The 20,864-nt window shown below is 51.1% G+C and overlaps 1 protein-coding gene across 2 annotated transcripts in view; it reads right to left on the bottom strand.

Moving 5' to 3' along the window:
• The window catches only part of PXN (paxillin), a 47,541-nt gene extending 26,908 nt beyond the window's left edge, over nt 1–20,633 (bottom strand). For both annotated transcript variants that reach the window (XM_044920931.1, XM_044920932.1), the window contains exon 1: nt 20,522–20,633. In XM_044920931.1, coding sequence (XP_044776866.1) covers nt 20,522–20,534 — 13 coding nt within the window. In that variant the 5' untranslated portion in view covers nt 20,535–20,633. The remainder of the gene's footprint in view (nt 1–20,521) is intronic.
• Nucleotides 20,634–20,864: the final 231 nt, after the last annotated feature.

Raw genomic sequence — 20,864 nt, 5'->3', positions numbered from 1 at the left:
CCTGACTGCCCCACCTGAGCAGGTGAGAGATAGCACCCAGCGCTACAAGCCATGAGCAATCGCAGAGAAGGTGCTCTGAAAGGTGTCAGGTGGGCAGCCCAACTCCACCACACAGTGACCCCAGATCCAGCTGTTAATACACCAGGACCGATCACTGGTCTCTACCAACAAGGAGATCTTGGCTAAAAAGCTGACAGGCTTGTGCAGGACCCAACCAAAACAGTGATCTCTCTCCCTGGCTACAGAGCCATCCCCGAGTTCAAGGACTTGCCAAGTGGGAGCACCTGGAGTGCCCTGTGCTCAGGGCATGGGGAGCTCAGTGCACAAAGCCAACAGCAGGAAGGGTACTCACTGCTGGTCCTCCCGGGAGTCCAGTCCAAAGTCCGAACTTCCGGCCCCACAGTGCCATCTGCTCCCACAATCCAAGCTCCGAGGAAGGAGGCCCGAGACGGGCCGGGGTAGTCCCTGCTACACATGCCCATCTAAGGGCTCTAACTTCTAACTCGGCCAGAGAGCTCAGCCTTTGGAAAAGCACCGACACAAGCCTGCCCTGGACTTGCTCCAGGGGCCCTGAGTGTCAGGCATGACAAGTGCTTGCCTGCTCGGTGTGGCCTGCACCTGGCCCCGCATCCCCCCTCCTCCTGCTGACTCGTTTCAGCACCCCACTTATGGGGCAAAGGGACTCCTCGTTCCCCCTTCCAGGGTGACAGAGGCAGTGAGCCCCCACAGCAAAGGAGCTTAACCTTGCTCCCTCTGAACCTGACGCCCATGGATAACCCTCCAGGGGATGTGCAGACCACCTGAAATAACACACAGAACGTCTTGTGCGCGTCCCCACAGCATTACTCTTGGGAGACAGCTCATAATAGTCATGGTCCAAAGGGGTCGGGAATCCACTACCACTGAGGTGATACCAATGAGTGGCCGCTCTATGCCTGCAACTCACTGTCAGGTCCTTGGAAGGCAAGTCCTACTGCCAGGGCTGAAGCAGCCTCAGCTCCACCTCAATCCCAGGTACAGATTCCGGAAGGGGCCTTGCTGGGCCCTGACCCAGGCAGCACACGCGCTCCTCTCCAGCAAAGATGCCACCAGTCAGAAGGCATGAAACAGGCAGGGGAAGCCCCACTTGGGTATCCAAGGTTAACCTTGAAAATGGGTGAGCTCTGCATACCAGTCCCACCTGCCTCCTCCAGTTCCTCCATCCCTCATCTTTACCAGTGGTGGCTCCAATAATGTCCACAAACAAGTACTATGCACAGGTGCCATGCTGAGCACTGGAGAGACAAAGATACAGTGTCTATCCCCGGGAAGCACTAACTGGTGGGAGACCATCATAATCCAAGCAGGGGGAGAAGGAAGGAGGGGCTTTCCGGCAGATGGAGGAGCAGAGGCAGAGGTGAGAAACAGCCTGGCAGACAGAGGGGGCTGGAGCTCAGAGTACAAGTCTCAGCTTGGTGGAAGAGGAGTCAAGGACCCAGGGCCTGTTGCGGAATCTGGACTTAGAAGGGCAAGCCACGCAAGACTATGGGCAGGGAACAGGGAAGGCAGGACCAGGCTTGCATTCTGGATCACTCAGACAGCACGTGTAGCAGAGAAGGGAGGGAGGGGGGCTCAACTGGAGCAATGCTCTAGATAAAACTAGGTAAAATCAACGAGACCTGGCAATGGAGTGGCTGAAAAAGAGGGAGGAACAGAGGCATCCCACATTTGTTTCCTGTGGGAGGCTGGAACATCCAACAGATGAGACTGCAGGTCGGGAGGAGGAGCAGGGCGAGGGCAGGAAGGAGCAGGGAAGGGTCAGCAATCGAGGACAGGCAGGACACAGGGCCACAGAGCCAGGCCCGAGGGACTTACTTTTCCCTTGGCCACGTCACCTATGAGTCTCATAGGGGCCCAGAAGGTAGCTATTTAGGAAATGATACAGTATGGCCTCTCCAGTTTGCTCTTCCTTTGAAATCAAGGAGTTCTCCCCGCTGGGCCTCGCGGGAGCTGTAAACTACAGGCAGTCTGCTCTGGGGGTCCTCAGAGTGCCCAGGAATACTATGGGCTCCTTTCCTTGGCCCACTCTTTTGGTGAAGTCTGCCCTGAAATCCAAATACAAAGGTAGCTCCAACCCCCAACAGCCTCCCTCCGGAAGAGGGACCAGGCCAAGAGCGTTATCACTGGAACCAGGTCCTTCCTGCCATGTGAGCACGTGGGCTCACCACTGGGGCCAGTGAGCCCAGGATGAAATCTCAGGCCCCAAACTCTCGGGGAAATGCCCGTCCAAACTGGCCCGGGGCCCCAGCACAGAAAGAGCTCAACATCTGCCCCGAGGATAAAAGAAGCCCCAGAGATGGCCCCACCTCAGCTGTCATACCAAAGCCACCCCAAAAGATCATCCCACTGAGGAAGCAAAGGCTAGTGACTGTCCTGGGCCTTGCAGCTCAGACTGATTAGTTTGTAAGATCAACTGGGAGGGCACAGGGTGCCAAATCATAGCCAACAAACTTAGCACACACACACAAAAGCCTCCTCCCTCCAGCCCTCTGCACGCGCTGTTCCCTGAGCCTAGACCACCCTCCTATCTTCTTTACCATGCTCAATCCTTTCATATCCCTTGAGACTCATCACACTTCAGTTTCCTCTCCTACAACATGAGGATAAAAAAGATCTGCTTTGCCTACCTAAAAAAAGGGATGTGTGGTTTTTATGATGGGGCCCTCTTCTGTAAGAAATTCCCAAATCTTATTATGGAATGGTATCTATTTAAAAGATGAAGGTTTGGGCCTTTTATAAATGTCAGCATTCCAATTAAAATAAACACACAACAAAGGGTGAGCTTAGGGTACCATTTCCTCCAAAAGCCCTCCCCAACCACATTCCCTGCACAGGGTTCAAGGCCCCTCTCCTTTGATTTCCCAAAGCACCATGCACTTCCCCTATGAGAGCATGTACCCAACTGGTAAGAACCGTCTGCCTGAGTGTCCATGTCCCACCAGCCTGTGAGAGCTCAATGAGGACAAGAACTGTGTCTTTACCCATCTTCACCTCCTCGCATTGAGCAGAGCCTAGAACATAACGGGTGCTCTGCAGACAAGTGCTAAACGAATGAATGACCCTGCCAAGCCCATGCCTGGCAGAGACCTGCCCCACCACTTCAGTCTGTGCTGCTTCCAGGCCCCAGTGAGCACTCACTACACGCAAAGCATGGGAAGGGTAAGCGACGCATGCGCACAGGGCCCAAGCCGCTCTATTCTTCTCACCCAGGAAATTTCCCTCTACAGTGATCTAGTTACCACCACCTCCCCAAACAGCACCACGCTCACCCTTAAAAAAAAAAAGAAAAAGGAACACGCCACAAGATTTTGTGGCCGGAGCAGAGCAGCCCTTTGTGGGTACTTAAGATTTAAACTCACTGTATGCCTGTCTAGCTTCTTCCGTGGCGGGGGGGGGGGGGGGGGGGGGGTCGAGTTGGTGATGTGGGCTGCTCCCAGGAAGAAGGCACCCAGAGGGAGTCTGCATAACCCAGGCAGAGCCAGGCCCTGGGACTAGGTGGCACTTTCACTTGGTGCTGGAGGAAGAGAAGGAGGGGCATTCATTAGCAAGCGACAGGGCAAGAAAGAAAAGGGAGAATGGCAGCCCTAGCGCCCCACAGATCTCATCTTGTCACACCTCTCCCCATGGGGCAGAGGAGGCAGGAGACATAAGCTGGAATGTGAGGTTTTCTGAAACGGTGCCACTGGAACGTGTTAGCAACACCAGCCACGGGCTCTGGAGCCTGGAGTGGCTGATAGCATCATTGATTATCATGACCGAGCCACAGAGGATCTGAACCACAAAGCATACCCAGAAGACAGCGATGCTGAGGGAAGCTCCAAGGGCAGGGAAAACTAGCCAGAGAAAGACAAGTTTTTGAAAAGGGAGAGGGAGGGAAAAAAAGAAATGTTTTGCAAACACTTTTTACTAATTTCCTTCAGTTTTAAAAGGCCCTGTTTATAAAGAAACAGAGAGAACCAGAAAATAAATTTGCCTAACAATATAGTGTGAGCTCTATAATACATATAGAAATAAAACTTAGGACAACAGTAACACAAAGGACAAGAAAGGGAAGTGGAAATAAACCGCTGTCAGGTCTTATGTTGTATGTGAAATGGTATTACACGACCTGACGGTAGACTGTGACCAGTTGTACCTGTAAACCAAAGAGCAACCACTAAAAAGGTCAAACCAATGAAGTATGGCTAAATAAGCCAACAGTGGAGAGTCAACGGAATCCTAACAAATACTCAATGAATCCAAAAGAAGACAGGAAAAGAATAAAGAACAGATGGTAGAGGGGCACCTGGCTGGCTCAGCAGGTACAGCATCTGATTCTTGATCTTAGGGTTTTGAGTTCAAGCCCCACGCTGGCATAGAGCTTACTTGAAATAAATAAATAAACAAACAAACAGATGGTATAAATAGAAAACATGGCAAAATGATAGATTTAAACCCAAGCATATTGGGCAACCCTCTCAGGTCCCCTCCCTCCTTGGGAGCTTTGTTCTATCACTTTGCTATTACTCATAAACCTTGCTTTGCTGCCCACCAAGAAAAAAAACAAACAAAAACAAAAACAAAAACCCAAAAGAAACAATAAACCCAATCATGTTGATAATTACTGTAAATGTCAGAAAAATCCATATAGTTAGATCAATTAAATCTCTACCTCAATTAAAAAGTAGAGATTGTACGACTGGATAAAAATGCAAGATTCCATATATACTATCTATATGAAACACTTTAATTACAAAGACACAGATAAACAGTTCTTACCAGTTTGCTATGCACAAAACAGTGGAGAAAATATACCACAGTAATACCAAGAAAGTTGGATTGGTTCTGTTACTATCAGATGAGGTAGAGTTCTAAGCAAGAATACTACCAGAGATAAAAAAGGACATTTCATAATGATAAAAGGTTAATTCATCATGAACATGTAACAGTCCTAAATGCATACAGACCTTCAAACTAGATGAAGGGAAAATGGACAGAATGGAAAGGAAAAAGGGGATGTCTCAGTGGCTCAGTCGGTTAAACATCTGCCTTCAGCTCAGGTCATGATCCCAGGGTCCTGGGACTGACTCCCGAATCAGGGTCCTTGATCAGTGGGGAGCCTGTTTCTCCCTCTGCCTGCGCTCCCCCGCTTGTGTTTGTGAGCTCTCTCTCTCTGTCCCTGATAAATAAATAAATAAATAAATAAATAAAATCTTAATTAAAAAAAAAAAGAACTGAAAGGAAAAAGAAACAAATCCACAATTGTGCATGGAGATTTCAATTCTTTAACTGAGAAAGACCAATAATTGAGAAAAAGCCCTTCAAAAGGAAGCCAGAGGAAGACCTAAGAAAATAATCCAAGAGCTGAAAAGTACCAAAACATAGGGCCAACAAAGTGCTGGTCTGAGGAGCACAAGAGATCCCAGGCCTTTGCTCACCACAGCAAAAGGGTGGAGGGGTGGCCATAGAGCAGGAAAGGCTCCCCTCCTTTTGCTGGGTCCACAAACCTCCCCCAGAGGGAGGGAGGCACTTCAGTTCACACCACACTCCCCAGTGGCTTTCAATCCCTGACAAATCTGATGGGGGTCAGGGTTCAACACCCCCCCCCATGCAACTGGTTGATCATTTTCTCAGTTACCACACTCCAAAGCACACTGTGATCCACATATACAGGATACACACGCACACGTGCAGGAAAGCACACGTACGTGCACACCAGCCTGACTCCTTTCCTCCTACCTCTCTAGTGGCCCTCAGTGGCATCACTGAGTAGGAATCAGAATGGAGTCTAAGGGTGCAGGGTGGCTCAGCCTCTGACTCTTGGTTTAGGCTCAGGTCCTCATCTCATGGTTGTGAGCCCAGCTCAGCGTGGAGTCTGCTTGAGATTCTCTCTCCCTCTCCCTCTGCCCCTCCTGCTCATGCTCTCTCTCTCAAATAAATAAATCTTAAAAAAAAAAAAAGAAAGAAAGAAAGAAAGAAAGTCTAACCAAAGGGCCTGGATGGGACACAGTGGGCTAAAGCAGCCTCCAGATTCCAACCCTGGCTCCACCACATACCAACAGTTCCCCTCAGGCAAATCCCTTACCCTCACTGTGCGTCAGCATTGGCATCCACAAGAATACCTACTTTGTAAGGTCGTTATGAAGGGGAAATAATGCAAGTAAGGCACTTAGAACAATGTCTAGCACAGGGTAAACATTATAGTAATGGTGGCAATTATTCAATTATGTAAATATATATGTGCTGAGAAGATTTTACAAAAATGCACTAAAATATTAATTGTGGTTCTCTCAGATTATCTCTGTCAGTTTTCATCATTTCCTTCTTTGGATCTCTGTAGCCTTTTTTTTTTTTAAGTAGGCTCCACACCCAACGTGGGGCTCAAATTCACAACCCTGAGATCAAGGGTCACATGCTCTACTGACTGAGCCAGCCAGGCACCCTTGCAGTTTTCAAATTTTCTACAATGAACATGTATAATAACATTGATAATCAGGAAAAAGACAGTTAAATATTAAAAGTAAAATGGGGCGCCTGGGTGGCTCAGTCGGTTAAGCGGCTGACTCTTGATTTCCGCTCACGTCATGATCTCAGGGTCATAAGATTGAGCCTGTGTGGGGTTCTGCTCTGGGTGTGAAGCCTGTTAAAATTCTCTCTCCCTCTGCCCCTCCCGCCCCCCTCACACACTCTCTCTCAGGAAAAAAAAAAAAAAAAGATTCTCTCCCCCTCTCTCTCCTCAAAAAAAAAAAAACATGAATATGATTAGTCTTTTATTAGGCATTTACAACAATATAGAAAAATAAACTTTACAAGCAGTGAAGAGACATAAAGAGACATAAAGAACAACAACAAAAAACTGAAAACAGGTATGCAAATAAAAACTTGAACACAAATGGTCACAGCAATACTATTCACAACAGCCAAAATGTGGAAACCACCCAAACATCCATCCATTGACAAATGAATAAACAAACTGCAGTATACAGACATACAATGTAATATTATGCAGCCATAAAAAGGAATGAAGTACTGATTTATGCTAGAACATGGATGAACCTCAAAAACAGTATGCTGGATGAAAGAAGCCAATCACAAAAGGCCACATACCATAAGATTCCACTTATATGAAACATCCAGAATAGGCAAATCCATAGAGACAGAAAGCAGATTAGTGATGACCAGGAGTTGGGGGAGGTGGCAGGGGGAAAGACTGCTGAATGGGTATGGGGACTCCTCTGGGGATGATGAAAATATTCTAGGGGCAGCTGGGTGGCTCAGTGGGTTAACTCTTGATCATGATCTCAGGGTCGTCAAGCCCCCCCATCGGGCTCCACACTCAGTGAGGAGTCTGCTTCTCCCTCTCCCTCTGCCATGCCTTCCCCACCTGTGCTCTGTCTCTCTCTCCAAAATATAAATAAAACCTTTAATTAAAAAAAATAATAAAATAAAATGGTCACTTGTATGTTATGTGAATTTCACTTTTTTTTTTTTTTAAAGATTTTATTTATTTATTTGTCAGAGAGAGAGAGAGAACACGAGCAGGGAGAGAGGCAGGCAGAGGGAGAAGCAGGCTCCCTGCCGAGCAAGGAACCCGATGTGGGACTCGATCCCAGGACGCTGGGATCATGACCTGAGCCGAAGGCAGCCACTTAACCGACTGAGCCACCCAGGCATCCCATGAGTTTCACTTTATTTAAAAAACAACAACAACACAGTGAAGGGTATGTATATCATCTGGGTGCTTACGTATTTATAAATGTACAGAAAATGGTTGGGAAAGATACACACCAAACTGTTAACAATATTACTAGTTAACCCTGCTGGGGAAAGGGCAAACATTTTCTCTCTTATGCCTTTTTAAAATTTTTGTAGGGTGCCTGGGTGGCTCAGTCGTTAAGCGTCTGCCTTCGGCTCGGGTCATGATCCCAGGGTCCTGGGATCGAGCCCCGCATCGGGCTCCCTGCTCGGCGGGAAGCCTGCTTCTCCCTCGCCCACTACCCCTGCTTGTGTTCCTGCTCTCACTATCTCTGCCTCTGTTAAATAAATAAAATCTTTAAAAAAAAAAAAGTTTAAAATTTTTGTAATAAGCATGTATCTTTTTGACATAAAAACTTTTTACAAAAGTAACAGTATCAGATACAAAATGACAGGAGAAAGGTCCCTAGAGAAAAACAAGCTTCAGGCTACACTGTGGCAGGTGTGTAGTTCTAGAAATGAAGAAAACCAGGACCCTACATATTCCTCAAAAAGGGTAAGAAAGAGGAAAAAACACAGTTCTGCTCTACTACGGAGTGTTTTGGGCAAGTGCTTTCTCCTCAGAGGGCTTCGGGCTTGCCCACCTATAACAGGCGTGGATTGAACCTTGTGATTTTCAAATGTTTTTACACTGTTATTTTCAATGTTTTAAAAAGCCTCAAAGCTCCTTGTGCAATTGTAGTCTTTGATAAAAATCCAATATAGAAACTGATAAGAAGTGCGTCACTCTGACTGAGGAAGGTAATGGGCTGGAGACCCCCCCCACACACACACCCGTAGGGGATATCCTAAGACTTCTTCCAGCTCTGTCAGTGTAGGGAGGCGTCTAAGGAAGACTAGATGGGTCCAGAACCACAGAAAGGGGAGCGCTGACTCATCACACCCAACAGAACATTCAGAGGACAAATCTCACAGGCAGAAGAAGCAAGGGAGGAGAGGAAGGGCAGAGTAGAGATGACGTCCAAGCCAGAGATGCCAAAAGGAGCTGCTACCAGCAACACCATCAACAGCCAGTGACCAGCAAACCAAGGGTCCCAGGGGGACAGATGGACTGTGACACCCCTGGCCCCCATGCCTCTGAACGAGGTCAGGCAGAGAACAGCTATCTCCAGGTCAGCATTCCTGCTGCTCTCGGGGCGCAAACAGGATGTTTGGAAGCAGATGACCACAAGTGGCCACAGGAAGCTGTGACAACCGCCTCCAGGTGACACTTCTCTTCTTTCCCCAGCTTGTTTCCGGCGTGGATGCCTCAGGCAGGCAAAAAGACTTCAAGTACTGACTTCCGAAGAGAGAAAAGGGGCAGAAATTCTTGGAAAGTTCAGGACACAGAAGAGGCCATCTGAGCTGGTGAGGCAGGGAGGAAATGAGGCCACCCCACTACCCAGCAGCTCACCCCAAGGGTGCAGCTAGGCTGACTCTACTAAGGAAGGGTGAGGAAGCCACACATCACTCACGGCGCCAAGACAGGCAACATGTGACCAAGCAAGCCCAGCAGGGTAGCCACGTCGGGTCTCTGAGGCACGGCCTCTCCTTTGAGCCCACCCCAGAAAAGCCAAGCCGACTTGGCTGTCCTGGACTTCAGCAGTGATGAGAAACCACCCTAGTGGGTCAGCCAGGCCAGGAGTCCAGGGGCGGAGGATGGCAAATCCAGAGGAAACCAAGTGCAGGCTATGGGACACTCCCATTTCCACCTAAGGAAGAGGAATGTTCCTGGAAACAGAGAGCGAGGAAAAGCCTGGCCAGGACTCTCTGAACCACTTCTACCTCCCCACAAAGTTGAGGGCTGACCTAACAGATTCACTGCCCCTAAAAAGTCCCAGAGGCAGGCAGGGCAGCCCAGCCACTGGGCCAGCTTCTTGCTATTAGCTGGGTTCACTCAACTGACAAAAACCTCAGTTTATGGTCCAGAAAACCAAACTCTCCCTTTCCTTCCTGCTACTAGGAGCCTCAGTGGCCTAGACCCATCCCGTGAGGCTTTAGAGATGTCATGGAGCATCGTTCACAGCCTTCCTTGACCAGAGGAAGGCCTGTGGGTTCTGGGAGAAGCCCAGTACTGAACCGGAAGTGGATCCCAGGGCCGCTCTCTGTGCAGCTCTCATACGTTAGTGTTAGATGAGCAGTTGGTATAAACCTAGCCACTGAGCGACCTCTTTCCCCAGTCACTTCCTCCTCAAAGCCACCAAAGAGGCTCTGGGGAAATGCAATGTCTTACAACCAAAACCCAACTTAATAACACCAGCACTAGGGGACAACCATTTCATCTCCAGAGTTGCACCCCCAAACTCTCTACCCCACAGGGCCATGAGAGTCCCAAATCACATCCTCCCAGGAGATAACCCAAGTCTGATTCCTCCCTCAGGCTCAGCTGAATGGTCAACCAGGCTCATGTGCACTAAATGTTTGCCACCTGTCCTCTTTACCCACTACTATTCAACACTGGGGAAAAGTAAAAAAAAATTAAAAATTAAAAATAAACACATGTTTGCCACCAAGGCCACAGCAAACACAGGCAGCAGACTGGTCAAGTGGAGAGGTGACAGAGAAGGCCAAGGCCATCGCTTCTTGGCCTTTGGGCTAAGATCAAATGTAGAGAAAGCCAAGGCCCCCAAGCAGTGTTTCGATTATTCCAAGCAGGAATGATAATAACAACCATCAACATTTATTGGGTACTTTATTTTTAAGATTGATTTATTTGAGGGGGGTGGGAATCTCAAGCAGATTCCCCGCTGAGCACAGAGCCTGACACGGGGCTCAATCTCACAACCCCAAGATCATGACCGGAGCCAAAAGCAAAAGTCAGACACTTAACCAACTGAGCCACCCAGGGGCCCGCCCCCTTATTGAGTACTTTAAAGCACTTCTAGAAGTGTGCCTGTTTCACTGAGGCTAAGGGTGTGAGGTGACCTGCCAGGGTCATGCAGTCAGCAAGTGGCAGCAATGATACAGACCCAGGAGGGCTGATGTCAGAGCCTGTGTTCTGTCCGCAGCACTATGCAGCCTCCCCACCAACCTATAACCCAAACGGTCGCCTGCTTGGATTCTCCAGCAGAGGAAGAGGTTTGCTGGAGGTCTGGCATCACGGTGGGTGTCCGCAGTTCAAACCCACTTAATCATCAACCACCATCAAATATGTATTAAGCAACTGCAGAGAATGAGCTGAACTTGGCACTTAGGGAAGCTTGAAAGGCAGATAAGACCCCTGTCTTCAAGGGGCCTACAGGGCAGAGGGGGAGACAAAAGGAAAGAAGCCCAATTTACATTATACTGAAGTGGGAGGGTCAAGAGGTTGGCTGGTTTGAACCAGAAAAAAGCCGCCTCAAGGCAGCCGCTGCAGAGATCTTAAAGGAGGAGGGGGAGGGGAGACAGACACGGAAGGAGGCAATTTTCGGCAACTTGGACCAAGATCCAGACTCTAGGGGCACCTGGGTGGCTCAGTCGATAAGCGTCTGCCTTCGGCTCAGGTCATGATCTCAGGGTCCTGGGATCGAGCCCAGTATCAGGCTCCCTGCTCAGCGGAGAGCCTGCTTCTCCCTCTGCTGCTTCCCCTGCTTGTGCTTTCTCTGTGTCTGCCTCTCTCTCTCTCTGTCAAATAAATAAATAAATAAATAAATCTTTAAAAAAAAAAAAAAAAAAAGATCCAGACTCTAGGCGAAGCTAAGTGCTTGGAGTGGTCAGAAATCATATCTAACACAGAGAATGAAGCTTAGGAAAGCCCCTAGATGGGACGCCTGGCTGGCTCAGCCAGTGGAGTATGCAACACTTGGGTCTCGGGGTTGTGAGTTCGAGCCCCACATTGGGTATAAAGATTACTTTTTTAATAAATAAATAAATAAAATCTTGAAAATCTTGAAAAGAAATCCCCTAGATTTAGCAAGTATGTATTTGCCATAAACATGGGGCAGAGAGAGAGCATTCTAAGAACCTCCCCAAGCAGGCCCACTGCAGGCCAACGGAGAAGACCAACGAGAGGGCTGGAGCTGTTGAGGCCAACCCAGTGGTGCCTTGGAGGACGGGCATCCAAGGCAGCCAACTGATTTCTTCAAAAGAGACACCGTATGGATTTATATGTGTAACTCCTAATGTTTTAAATGTCGGCAACCACGGTTGACCGTTGAACAACACAGGGGTTAAGGGCACTGACTCCCTGAGAAGTTGAAAATCTACATATAACTTATTTTATTTTACTTTTTTATTTATTTTGACAGAGAGAGGGTACGCAAGCAGGGGGAGTGGGAGAGGGAGAAGCAGGCTTCCTGCCGAGCAGGGAGCCCAATGCGGGGCTCGATCCCAGGACCCTGGGATCATGACCTGAGCTGAAGGCAGATGCCCAACGACTGAGCCGCCCAGGCGCTCCCAACTTCTTTTTTTTAATAATATCAACATTTCAATAAGTGGCTTCTGTCAGTCAAGTTATGAAAATCCACATATAACTTTTGAGTCCCCCAAAATGTAGCAGCTAATAGCTTGCTGTTGACCAGAAGCCTTACTGATAATATAAACAGTCGATGAAAACGTATTTTGTATGTATATTATATTTTATGCACATATTTTGTATATTACATATTATATTCTTAGACCAGAGTAAGCTAGAGAAAAGAAAACGTTAAGGAAATCATAAGGAACAGAAAATGCATTGACAAAACTATAGTGTATTTATTTATTTTTTTTTAAGATTTTTATTTATTTATTTGACAGAGACAGAGAGAGAGAGACAGCGAGAGAGGGAGCACAAGCTGGGGGAGTGGGAGAGGGAGAAGCAGGCTTCCCGCTGAGCAGGGAGCCCGATGCAGGGCTCGATCCCAGGACCCTGGGATCATGACCCGAGCTGAAGGCAGATGCTTAACGACTGAGCCACCCAGGCGCCCTATACTGTATTTATTTTTTTAAAAAACCACATATAAGTGGACCCACACAGTTGAAACCCGTGTTGTTTAAGGATCCAACAGTAATTTGGAATATTTTTAAATACTATGAAGGCCAAGCAACATGGGTCTTCAGGCCAAATCCAACCTGTGGTTCCAGTATGAAGAACCAAAAAGAGAATGGGTTTGGTGCCAGAGGGTCTAAGGTGACACTCAGGTCAAGCTCTTGCATCAGGATCTGGGTGACACTGGGTGTGTCCCTAAGTCCCTGGAGCTGCAGTTTAGCTTCCTCATCTGCAAAATGGGGTAAACTAGCACCCAACCCAAAGAATTGTGGTCAGAATCATATCAACAATGATGAAGCATACGAAAATGTTGTCTAAATCTCAAAGTGTTGAGCAAAGGCCCATGATGTCACATAGGCCAAGAGAAGAGAGGGGACAATCACAGAGAGAGCAGACAATGCCTGAGGCCACGAAGAGAGAGTGAGGAGGAAATGAGCTGGGTCTTTGCTGGCGTGCAGGCCGGAAGAATCTGGACAATAGAATCCACGTCAGGGGTGGAAATATAAATTTAGGAGTCGCCAGCACACAAGTGAAAAAAGAGATCACGCAAGTAGATAAATTGACCTAGGGTACCTAGGAGCAAAACGGGGAGCCAGCAGATGCCTTTGGAATAACACAGAGGTGGGCCCCCACAGAGGGATTCGAGAAGGAAATGGGAAGGAAGCTGGGGCGGGGGGGGGGGGGGGGGTGTCTGTGGAGAAGCAGATCTCAAGGGAGGGAGGGGGAAATAGGCCACTAAAGAGTGGGATGCATTCTTAGCAAAAGAAAAAACGTGGAAGAATGGCCCAGGCTGTGTTAAAAACAGAAAAGGAGCAAAGTAAAGACGTGACAAAGAAGTTAAAAGGGGCAGATGGGTAAAGAGAGGGAACCAGAAGAAAAAGGGACCCACTGATGGCCACGTCAGGTCTATGCTGATGGGATATATGGGGGGGCGGGGGGGCGCTCATAAAAGGTGCTGAGGTGGAGGGATGTGTGGGGTGGGCGAACAGCCTTGGACGGTCTATCTGCTGTGTGCCAGGAGCTCCCACACCCCTCGTCGCCCACGGACTCCCAACGATGCAGGAGGCAGGTTGCAGGCCCATTTTACAGCCTGGTTTCAACAGGATTTTTTGTCGAGAGCAAGGCCCACGTCTCCAGGGCTTATTCAAAAGGATACACAGACTGCTATCCAGAGGCGTCTCAAGCAGCCTGAGGATCCATGAGCTAAACCGAAAAGAGCTCCCCGGAGCCTTCCGCCCACCTTCACGCTCACCCAGGGCTCTACTATTCAAACAGCTGCAAATGTGCGCCCTGCTCTCCCCAACAAGAAAACAGAACAGAACATGGCTGTCTCTGCCAAGTGAGTTCTGAATAAGCTGCATTCCATTTCATTAAAACAATTACCTGAGTCCCAGCCAAGAATTACATACAGCTTCCTCACAGCACCGCCCCTCCCCCCCCCATAAAACACACATCATGCTGCGTTTCAAACAGGCAGAGAAAGGCCATGGCACACCACTCTGAGCCCTCACTAGGAAGATCCCTTGATCCCCACCAAGCGGCCAGCCTCCGTGTCCTTGCAGGCCGACGGACAGACATGGGTCTCAAAGCAGACCCTCACGTGAAGTGCTCCCCTTACAAGAAAGAGCCTGCTGGCTGCCCAAAATCTTCCTAGTAGGCACCAGGCCCTCAAAGCCAAGGGGGCCACTGGTGCCAGAATCCAGCTATTTCTCCCAAACAGATGGCAGGCCCAAGTGGCCCAGCTTTGAGTCAGCACAAAACAAGACAAGAGGGACCTGGGAAGTGGGGATTCCAGGAGAGGGAGACTGAAGGCTGGATGGCCAGACCTGAGCTGCAAGCAAGAGCCTGGGGGCCACTCTGGCCCACGCTGCCCACAGGCTAGTGGTGTTCTTTTGGCCACAGATAAGAGGTTCATGATGTGAGGCAAATGGCATTTCGTCCCCTCCCCCAGGCTCCAGCTGCCCAGAGGCTATTCTTTTGTAAAGCCTTGCTCCCATCCCACCCAGGCAACCCTCTCGAAACTCTGCCCAGAGCCCAGCATCTCCCTTGCCTTGACCCTCGTCTGATTAATGTCACCACACCCAAAATAACCCCGGAGGCTGCCTCCGCACTGTGGAAGCTCGCTGTCTCTGGCTGGCCCTGTCCTCTTTACTGCGTGGGTCATTGTGGCTGTGTGCCCCAACCCGAGCTGAGAGTTATAGATCCTGACCATCCCTGGCCTGCTTGGCTCCTGCTGGCCCACCCAGTCTTTCCACCGGGGGCACAGCGTCCCAGGAGGCCGAGGGTCACAGGTGGACACTTATGTACACTCCTGGCTGAATAACCCTGAGCCCGCTCTAGAATAAGCCACGTTTTACTTTTTTCCAACTTTTAGTCATGAAAGTGTCTAAACATACAGAGAAGCTGAAAGAGCATTTCAATGAACACCCACATACCCTCTACCTAGATTCAGTCATTAACATTTTGCCATTTTGTATAAACAGGCACACGTTTGCAGGCTTTCTCTCTCTCTCTCTCCATATATATATATATACACCCCTTTTTTTTACTGTATCATTTCAAACTGAGTTTCAGACATCATGACATTTTACTCCCAAATACTTTTAACATGCACCTAACAATGATAATATTCACCCATAAAACCACAATACCACAATCACACAAGAAATAAGCATTAAAAGGCCATCTTTAAGGGAAAACTTGGCCACCGGGGGCTCTGCCGGGCCTGGCCAACCACACGTTCTGCCTGCCATCGGCCCAGCGTCCAAGGCCTCCCTGGAGAGGCCAGCCCTGAGTCCCACTGGTTAGGCAATCAATCTGTTAGCTGGAAGGCTTTATCGGGACGTGAATGCAGGCTTTAGGCCAGATGTGTGACTCCCAACAGGCCCCCAACTGAAGAGGCAAAGTAGACCTGGGGGCTGGGAAGGCTCTGGGCTTCTCCTGGGGAGGAGACAATTCCTGAACACCCCTTTTAATCAGGAGCTTTGTCAAGGTTTCTGGGAAAACTCAGCCCCCCTAATTCTCTCTCGCCCTCTCTCCCTCCCAGAGGACACTCTCAATTCTCCACCTTAAAAGACTTCCTCCTCTGGAAATGGGTCTGCTCCAGGGGTGGCAACATACAAACACCTGAATGAAGACAGGAGCACATCTGTATGGGCCAAGGGCATAGAGGGCTTGATTCCGATTCCAACCAGGCGTAGAAGAGGGACCTCAGAGGACTACCCTCTGCCCCAAGGGGAACAGGTGACTGAAGGGGGGGAGGATGGGGGATGGGAGGGCATTGAGCAGGAGACCCTCTGCCACCAGTCCAGCAGCCCATCCCGAGCAAGACTGAAGGAGAGGGAAGAAGCCCAGAGAACAGGAAGAGGATGAATGGGGGAGACCGTGGGGAGGGGAAGAATGGAGGCTGTGGGGAGGGGGCAGATTAGCATCCTAGAAATGGAAAACAACCAAACCAACAGGCAAGCGAGATCCAATCCAGCATCATGAACAGAGCGGTAAAAATGGTTACAAGCCCGACTCTGCACTCCCCAGCCCTGCCACTCACTAGTTAACAGAATTTGGGTAAGGGGGCTAACCCTCTCTGTGCCTCAGTTTCGTCGTCTGTAAAATGGACAGTAGTAATAATAATAGAACCTGTGCCTCCTATCGCCGACATGAGTCAGGGAAACAATGCGTGTAAGGTGCCCAGCACAGTGCCTGTACGCAGTTTAAGTGCTCAATAAAAACTATGGGAAAGAGTTCTACAGCTGTTTGTTATTATTAATGAAGCACTGAGACCAGGACAACCCAGGGAAGGGCTGCAATGAGGTGGAGGCGGGAGGAGTTTTTCAACTCTCTGGCCTTGGAACAAGGTAAAGGCCCGAGGAAGCTTTGGAGGGTCAGCACACTCCACGCATGGTGAGTTATATGGGGGACAGGCGCTGCTTAGTACCCCTGCAGTAACTCCAGCCTTCTGAGCGGCGCTCCAGCCAAAGACCCACCCAGCCTCTCAATGCATGGCCATCACTGGGGAAGCTGGAGGGAATACTGCGAGGCTCCCTTGGAAGACCTCCAACCCACAGCGGCAGGGCTATGGCCCCAGCAACCCGAACCTCTCCACACGGAGCAGCAGGCAGCTTAGCACAATGGAGAGCGCACCTGCCTGAGAACCAAACACCCAGGGTTCGGAGCCCAGCTCTGCACCTCGCTAGTGTATAGCCCAGGGGAAGCTCCGGCGCGGACATGGAACGCACCATCGTTCCCCAGGCTGCCTCTGCCGTGGGCCCAGCAGCTGGGTGCCCTGACCCTGGCCTAACACACAGAGGCACCACAGACAGGCAAGCCCAAAGTCCGGACTTTCCATGGAAACAGGGAGGCTCCGTAGCCCGGAATGCCCCAGGCAACTCCCCTACCCCCCTAGCACTCCCCCTAAGGACAATGAGGCACTGTTTTTCAGAGGGTCAAGACTGCTGAGAAGCTGAAAGAAGACATGTCCAGATTCTAGCAGCAACTGGGCATTGCCAACAGCTGGCTGTTCCCCCTGTAAGAAATGGGAAGGCAAAGCTATCAAGGTCTGAACTGGACCCACGCCTTACCATAGAGGCCGTTTATTCGGGATGGCCCCCAGAGCACAAATTTTGAAGGTAACTAGCAATTAGTCAGCAGGCCCATGGCTCACCCCCCAGTTAGTCACCTCACCCAGCACTTAACCTTATTATGATTTAGTTCACTAGATCTGGAATTGGATCAGTCTGTGTTCCAACCCCAGCTTCCCCCAGTGAACCTCCCAGAGCTCGTTTCCCCATGTGTAAAGCGGAGATAAAACACCTCCCTCTCGGAATGGCAGTGATCATACCCCTAAAGTGCTGAGTCTGATGTCTGTCTCCCATCAAGCACACGTGACCTTTATTGGACCGCAGCTGTGGTCACAGCCCCCCCCCCCCCAAGAGCACTAGGAACATGAACGAGGGGAGAGCGAGGAGTTGGGTCCGAAACCGTAATCAGAGTGCATCTCAGTGTTGTGGGAACTCTGTCCAGGAAACTCCGGCCAGAACTCAACAGAGCGAACTCTGGGCCAAACCAGCATCTAAACAGTAATGGGAAAAGCTACCAGCAACCACCCCTGCAGCACAAAGAGGAGAGAACACACAGGGAAGGGCAGTGTTTCTGTTTTTCTGCCCAAAGAGCTATAAATTTGTAACTCATTAAACAGCACATAGTGAGGCTGTCACTAGCCGCTTTGGGGAGGGAAGAGTTCCCCAGTTTTTAAGACCAAAAAAAAAAAAAAAACCAAGCCACAGCAGAGACTCTGCCGCCTCTAGCCTTGCCACAGGACAGACCATAAACTCTCCCCTGTTTCAGGGACCAGGAGGCTCACAGCTGAGAGCACTCTCAGGAGAAAAATAAAAACAAGAGGCCTGGCCTTTGTGTCCACCCTAACTAAGGAAAACAGCTGAGGTGCAGCCAACCAGGCAGCTGATGGGGCCTGAGCACAGAGGCAAATTCCTCTCCCCTTCCTGCTCACCCCACTGCTCCCACCCAGGGGCTCCGGGGCAGCCAGGCGTGGCTGGCCTCCTGGGAGCTTGGTCCAAGGAAGTCAGGCAGCCCAGAACAACTGGGGAGTCTGTGCTGGAAGGTGGCGGAAGTTACAGGCGGCAGCCACCAACCCCCTGCGACCCCTCCTTCACGTGCTGCTCACCCCCTCCTCGGGAAGAAAGACCTCTTGGTACACGAGAGCTGCAGATCTAGGAGCCAAGGACTGGGCTTCTAGTCATGGTTTGGTCATTCCATGGCAGTGCAGCCTTGGGCAAGTGAATCAACCTCTCTGAGTCCGTTTTCCCCATTTGTAAAAGGCAGGTAGTAATGAGAGCAGTGGCCCTAAGTAAGGGGCTCTTATAAAGGGTTGCTGTGAGGGAGGATGGGACAAGTTGAGGTATGGGGAAGCACTCCATAAACAGCAAATTTCAATTCCTGCAGTCCCCTCTGCCAGTATACTCTTTTCCCGAGACTCACTCAGTTTCCTGGCCCTAAATGGAAGACTGTCAGAAAAGAGGAATTCTGGACTCCAACAGCAAACTCTACAAAACTCTCTCAGACCTTCAAACACTACTGTGTGGAAGGGACTGTAGAAAAGCAACAGAAACACATCAGCATTTTAGAAACCATAACTCTGCTCCTCAGTTCCTGCTGGGAAAGCATCAAGACTTTCAGATCCTGGTTCAAAAAACATCCCCCAGTCTCCTCTCAGCTTATTTTTTATGTGAAAAAAATACCTGCCTGCAAGCCATGCCAATCGTGAGTGTGTTAGAAAAATGGGTGCCAAGGCTGACCCAAAGGCAGAACTATGCTTGGCAGCCACCACACTCTGCAAAACAGGCAGGACTGCACACCATCCCCAGCACCAGGATCTCTCGGCGGCGCCCTGATCTTTTGCAAAAGGAAGCTGGCGGTCCTCCTCCCTGACCCCTTGGAAGTCCAGCACCTACAAATAGCCAGTCTTAACTTAGCGCCCTGTGTGCTTGGGGGCGGCCAGTCAGAGCTGTCTGATGAATCTGCTCCTCAGAGCCTGGGACAGAGAAAGCATCAGTGGTCACACAAGCCACCCACAGTCCAGAGAGGGAAGACAAGGCTCCTACAGAGAAGAAACTAACCCCCCCCCCCAATACCTCCCCAGCTCAGAGGCCCTCTGGCTACAGGCATGAAGGGGAGGGAGAGAGGAGTGAAGAGTGAATCCTCTCACTCCAGGGTTCAGGTCACTGAAGGCATTCCTAGAACCCTGGCATGAACCCCCTTGGGTTTAGTGTCAGGTTTCAGGAGATACTTTTCCCTGTCCTAACACCAGGTCAAGACTGGACTGAAAAGAGTAGTTTGGGAGCTCTGATAACATGAAAACAGTAAAACTCTGTTATGGGCATCCTGTCCTCCTTACCTGTGTGGCCTCCAGCAAGGCTGGATGCTGGGGGGTGGGAGGAACTCTGCCAGCCCGGACAAGTCCAGAGATGGCCATACCTTGGGGCCCACTTCCCACCTCATTCCCCTGGCACTGCACCAGACTCTGGGAGCGGGGGAAGAATCATGTCTCCCCAAATTACTCTTCGAGGATTAGGCTCATCTGTGATAGGAAAGGGGAGGGGCTGGTTCACAGAGTGGACAGGCAGTCGGGAAGTGGAGTGACCAGCCCATGGAACAGGGTGCCCAGACCTGGGTTGGGCCGGGGGGGAGGGGGGGAAGGACAGAGAGAAACTTGTCTTTGTGGGGGTGTGGTCATTGGAGGCTCATCTTTAACTTGTGAAATGAAAGGGGTGGCCTTGGAGGGGCTATCCCTGAAGCCGAGGTCCTTAAAGGGGTGGGAGCAGGTCCTGGAAATGAGGGACCAACCGAGTTTCGGCAGCTGTTGTTCCCCGAGTTGGGCGGCCGATCAGTGAGGTGGGGGGTGGGGGAGCCGTCTGTGAGGGGAGGGTCCCACAGCGGGGGAGGCGATGTGGTGCAGGCAGTGGGGGGTCCGTCCCTGGGGCGGACGGGGCGGGTCCCTGAGGTGCAAGCTGGCCCCTACGGCTGGTCTGGGAGATGGGGGTGGGTCCCCGAGGTCCGGGGTCCGGAGGTGGGGCCGTCCCCGAGGCGGGGGCTGGCGGCTGTGAGGACGGCGGCGAGGCCGGCCTGGCCCGGGACTCAGGCCCAGCCGGGGATCCCGGCCCCGCGGAACCCCAGTATTCAACGAGCAAAGCCGGGACCCGGGTCGCCGGGGGCGGGATCCCGCGGCCCCCGCCGCTCGCTCGCGCCCGCCCGGCCCGGGGCCGCGCGCCCCTCGCAGCCTCCTCCCTCGGCCTCCCGCTCACTCACCGAGGTCGTCCATGGCGGGACCGCGGGCGCCGGGAGCCGGCTCGGCGTCCCGCTCTCCGCCCGTCCCGGGGCCGCTCCTCTCAGCCCCACAACTTTTCCGCCGCGAGCCTCGGCCGGGAACAGAACGCGCCGCCGCCGCGCGCGCCCCGCCCCCGCGAGCACGCGCGCCCCGCCCCCGCCCGCGGTCGCCCCCGGGAGCAAGCTGGCCCCGCCCCGTGCGCACGCTAGCCCCGCCCCGCCGCCGGGCCGCGAGCGCGCGCCCAGGCAGCGGTGGGCCACGCCGGACAGGGTGGCGGCGCCCCCTCGCGGCCGAGTCGGCAAGTGTCAGGCTCCCAGGCCTTCA

This window comes from Neomonachus schauinslandi, chromosome 14 (genome assembly GCF_002201575.2).
Source record: "Neomonachus schauinslandi chromosome 14, ASM220157v2, whole genome shotgun sequence".
Taxonomy (NCBI): domain Eukaryota; kingdom Metazoa; phylum Chordata; class Mammalia; order Carnivora; family Phocidae; genus Neomonachus; species Neomonachus schauinslandi.
This window is presented reverse-complemented; position numbering and strand designations above follow the sequence as displayed.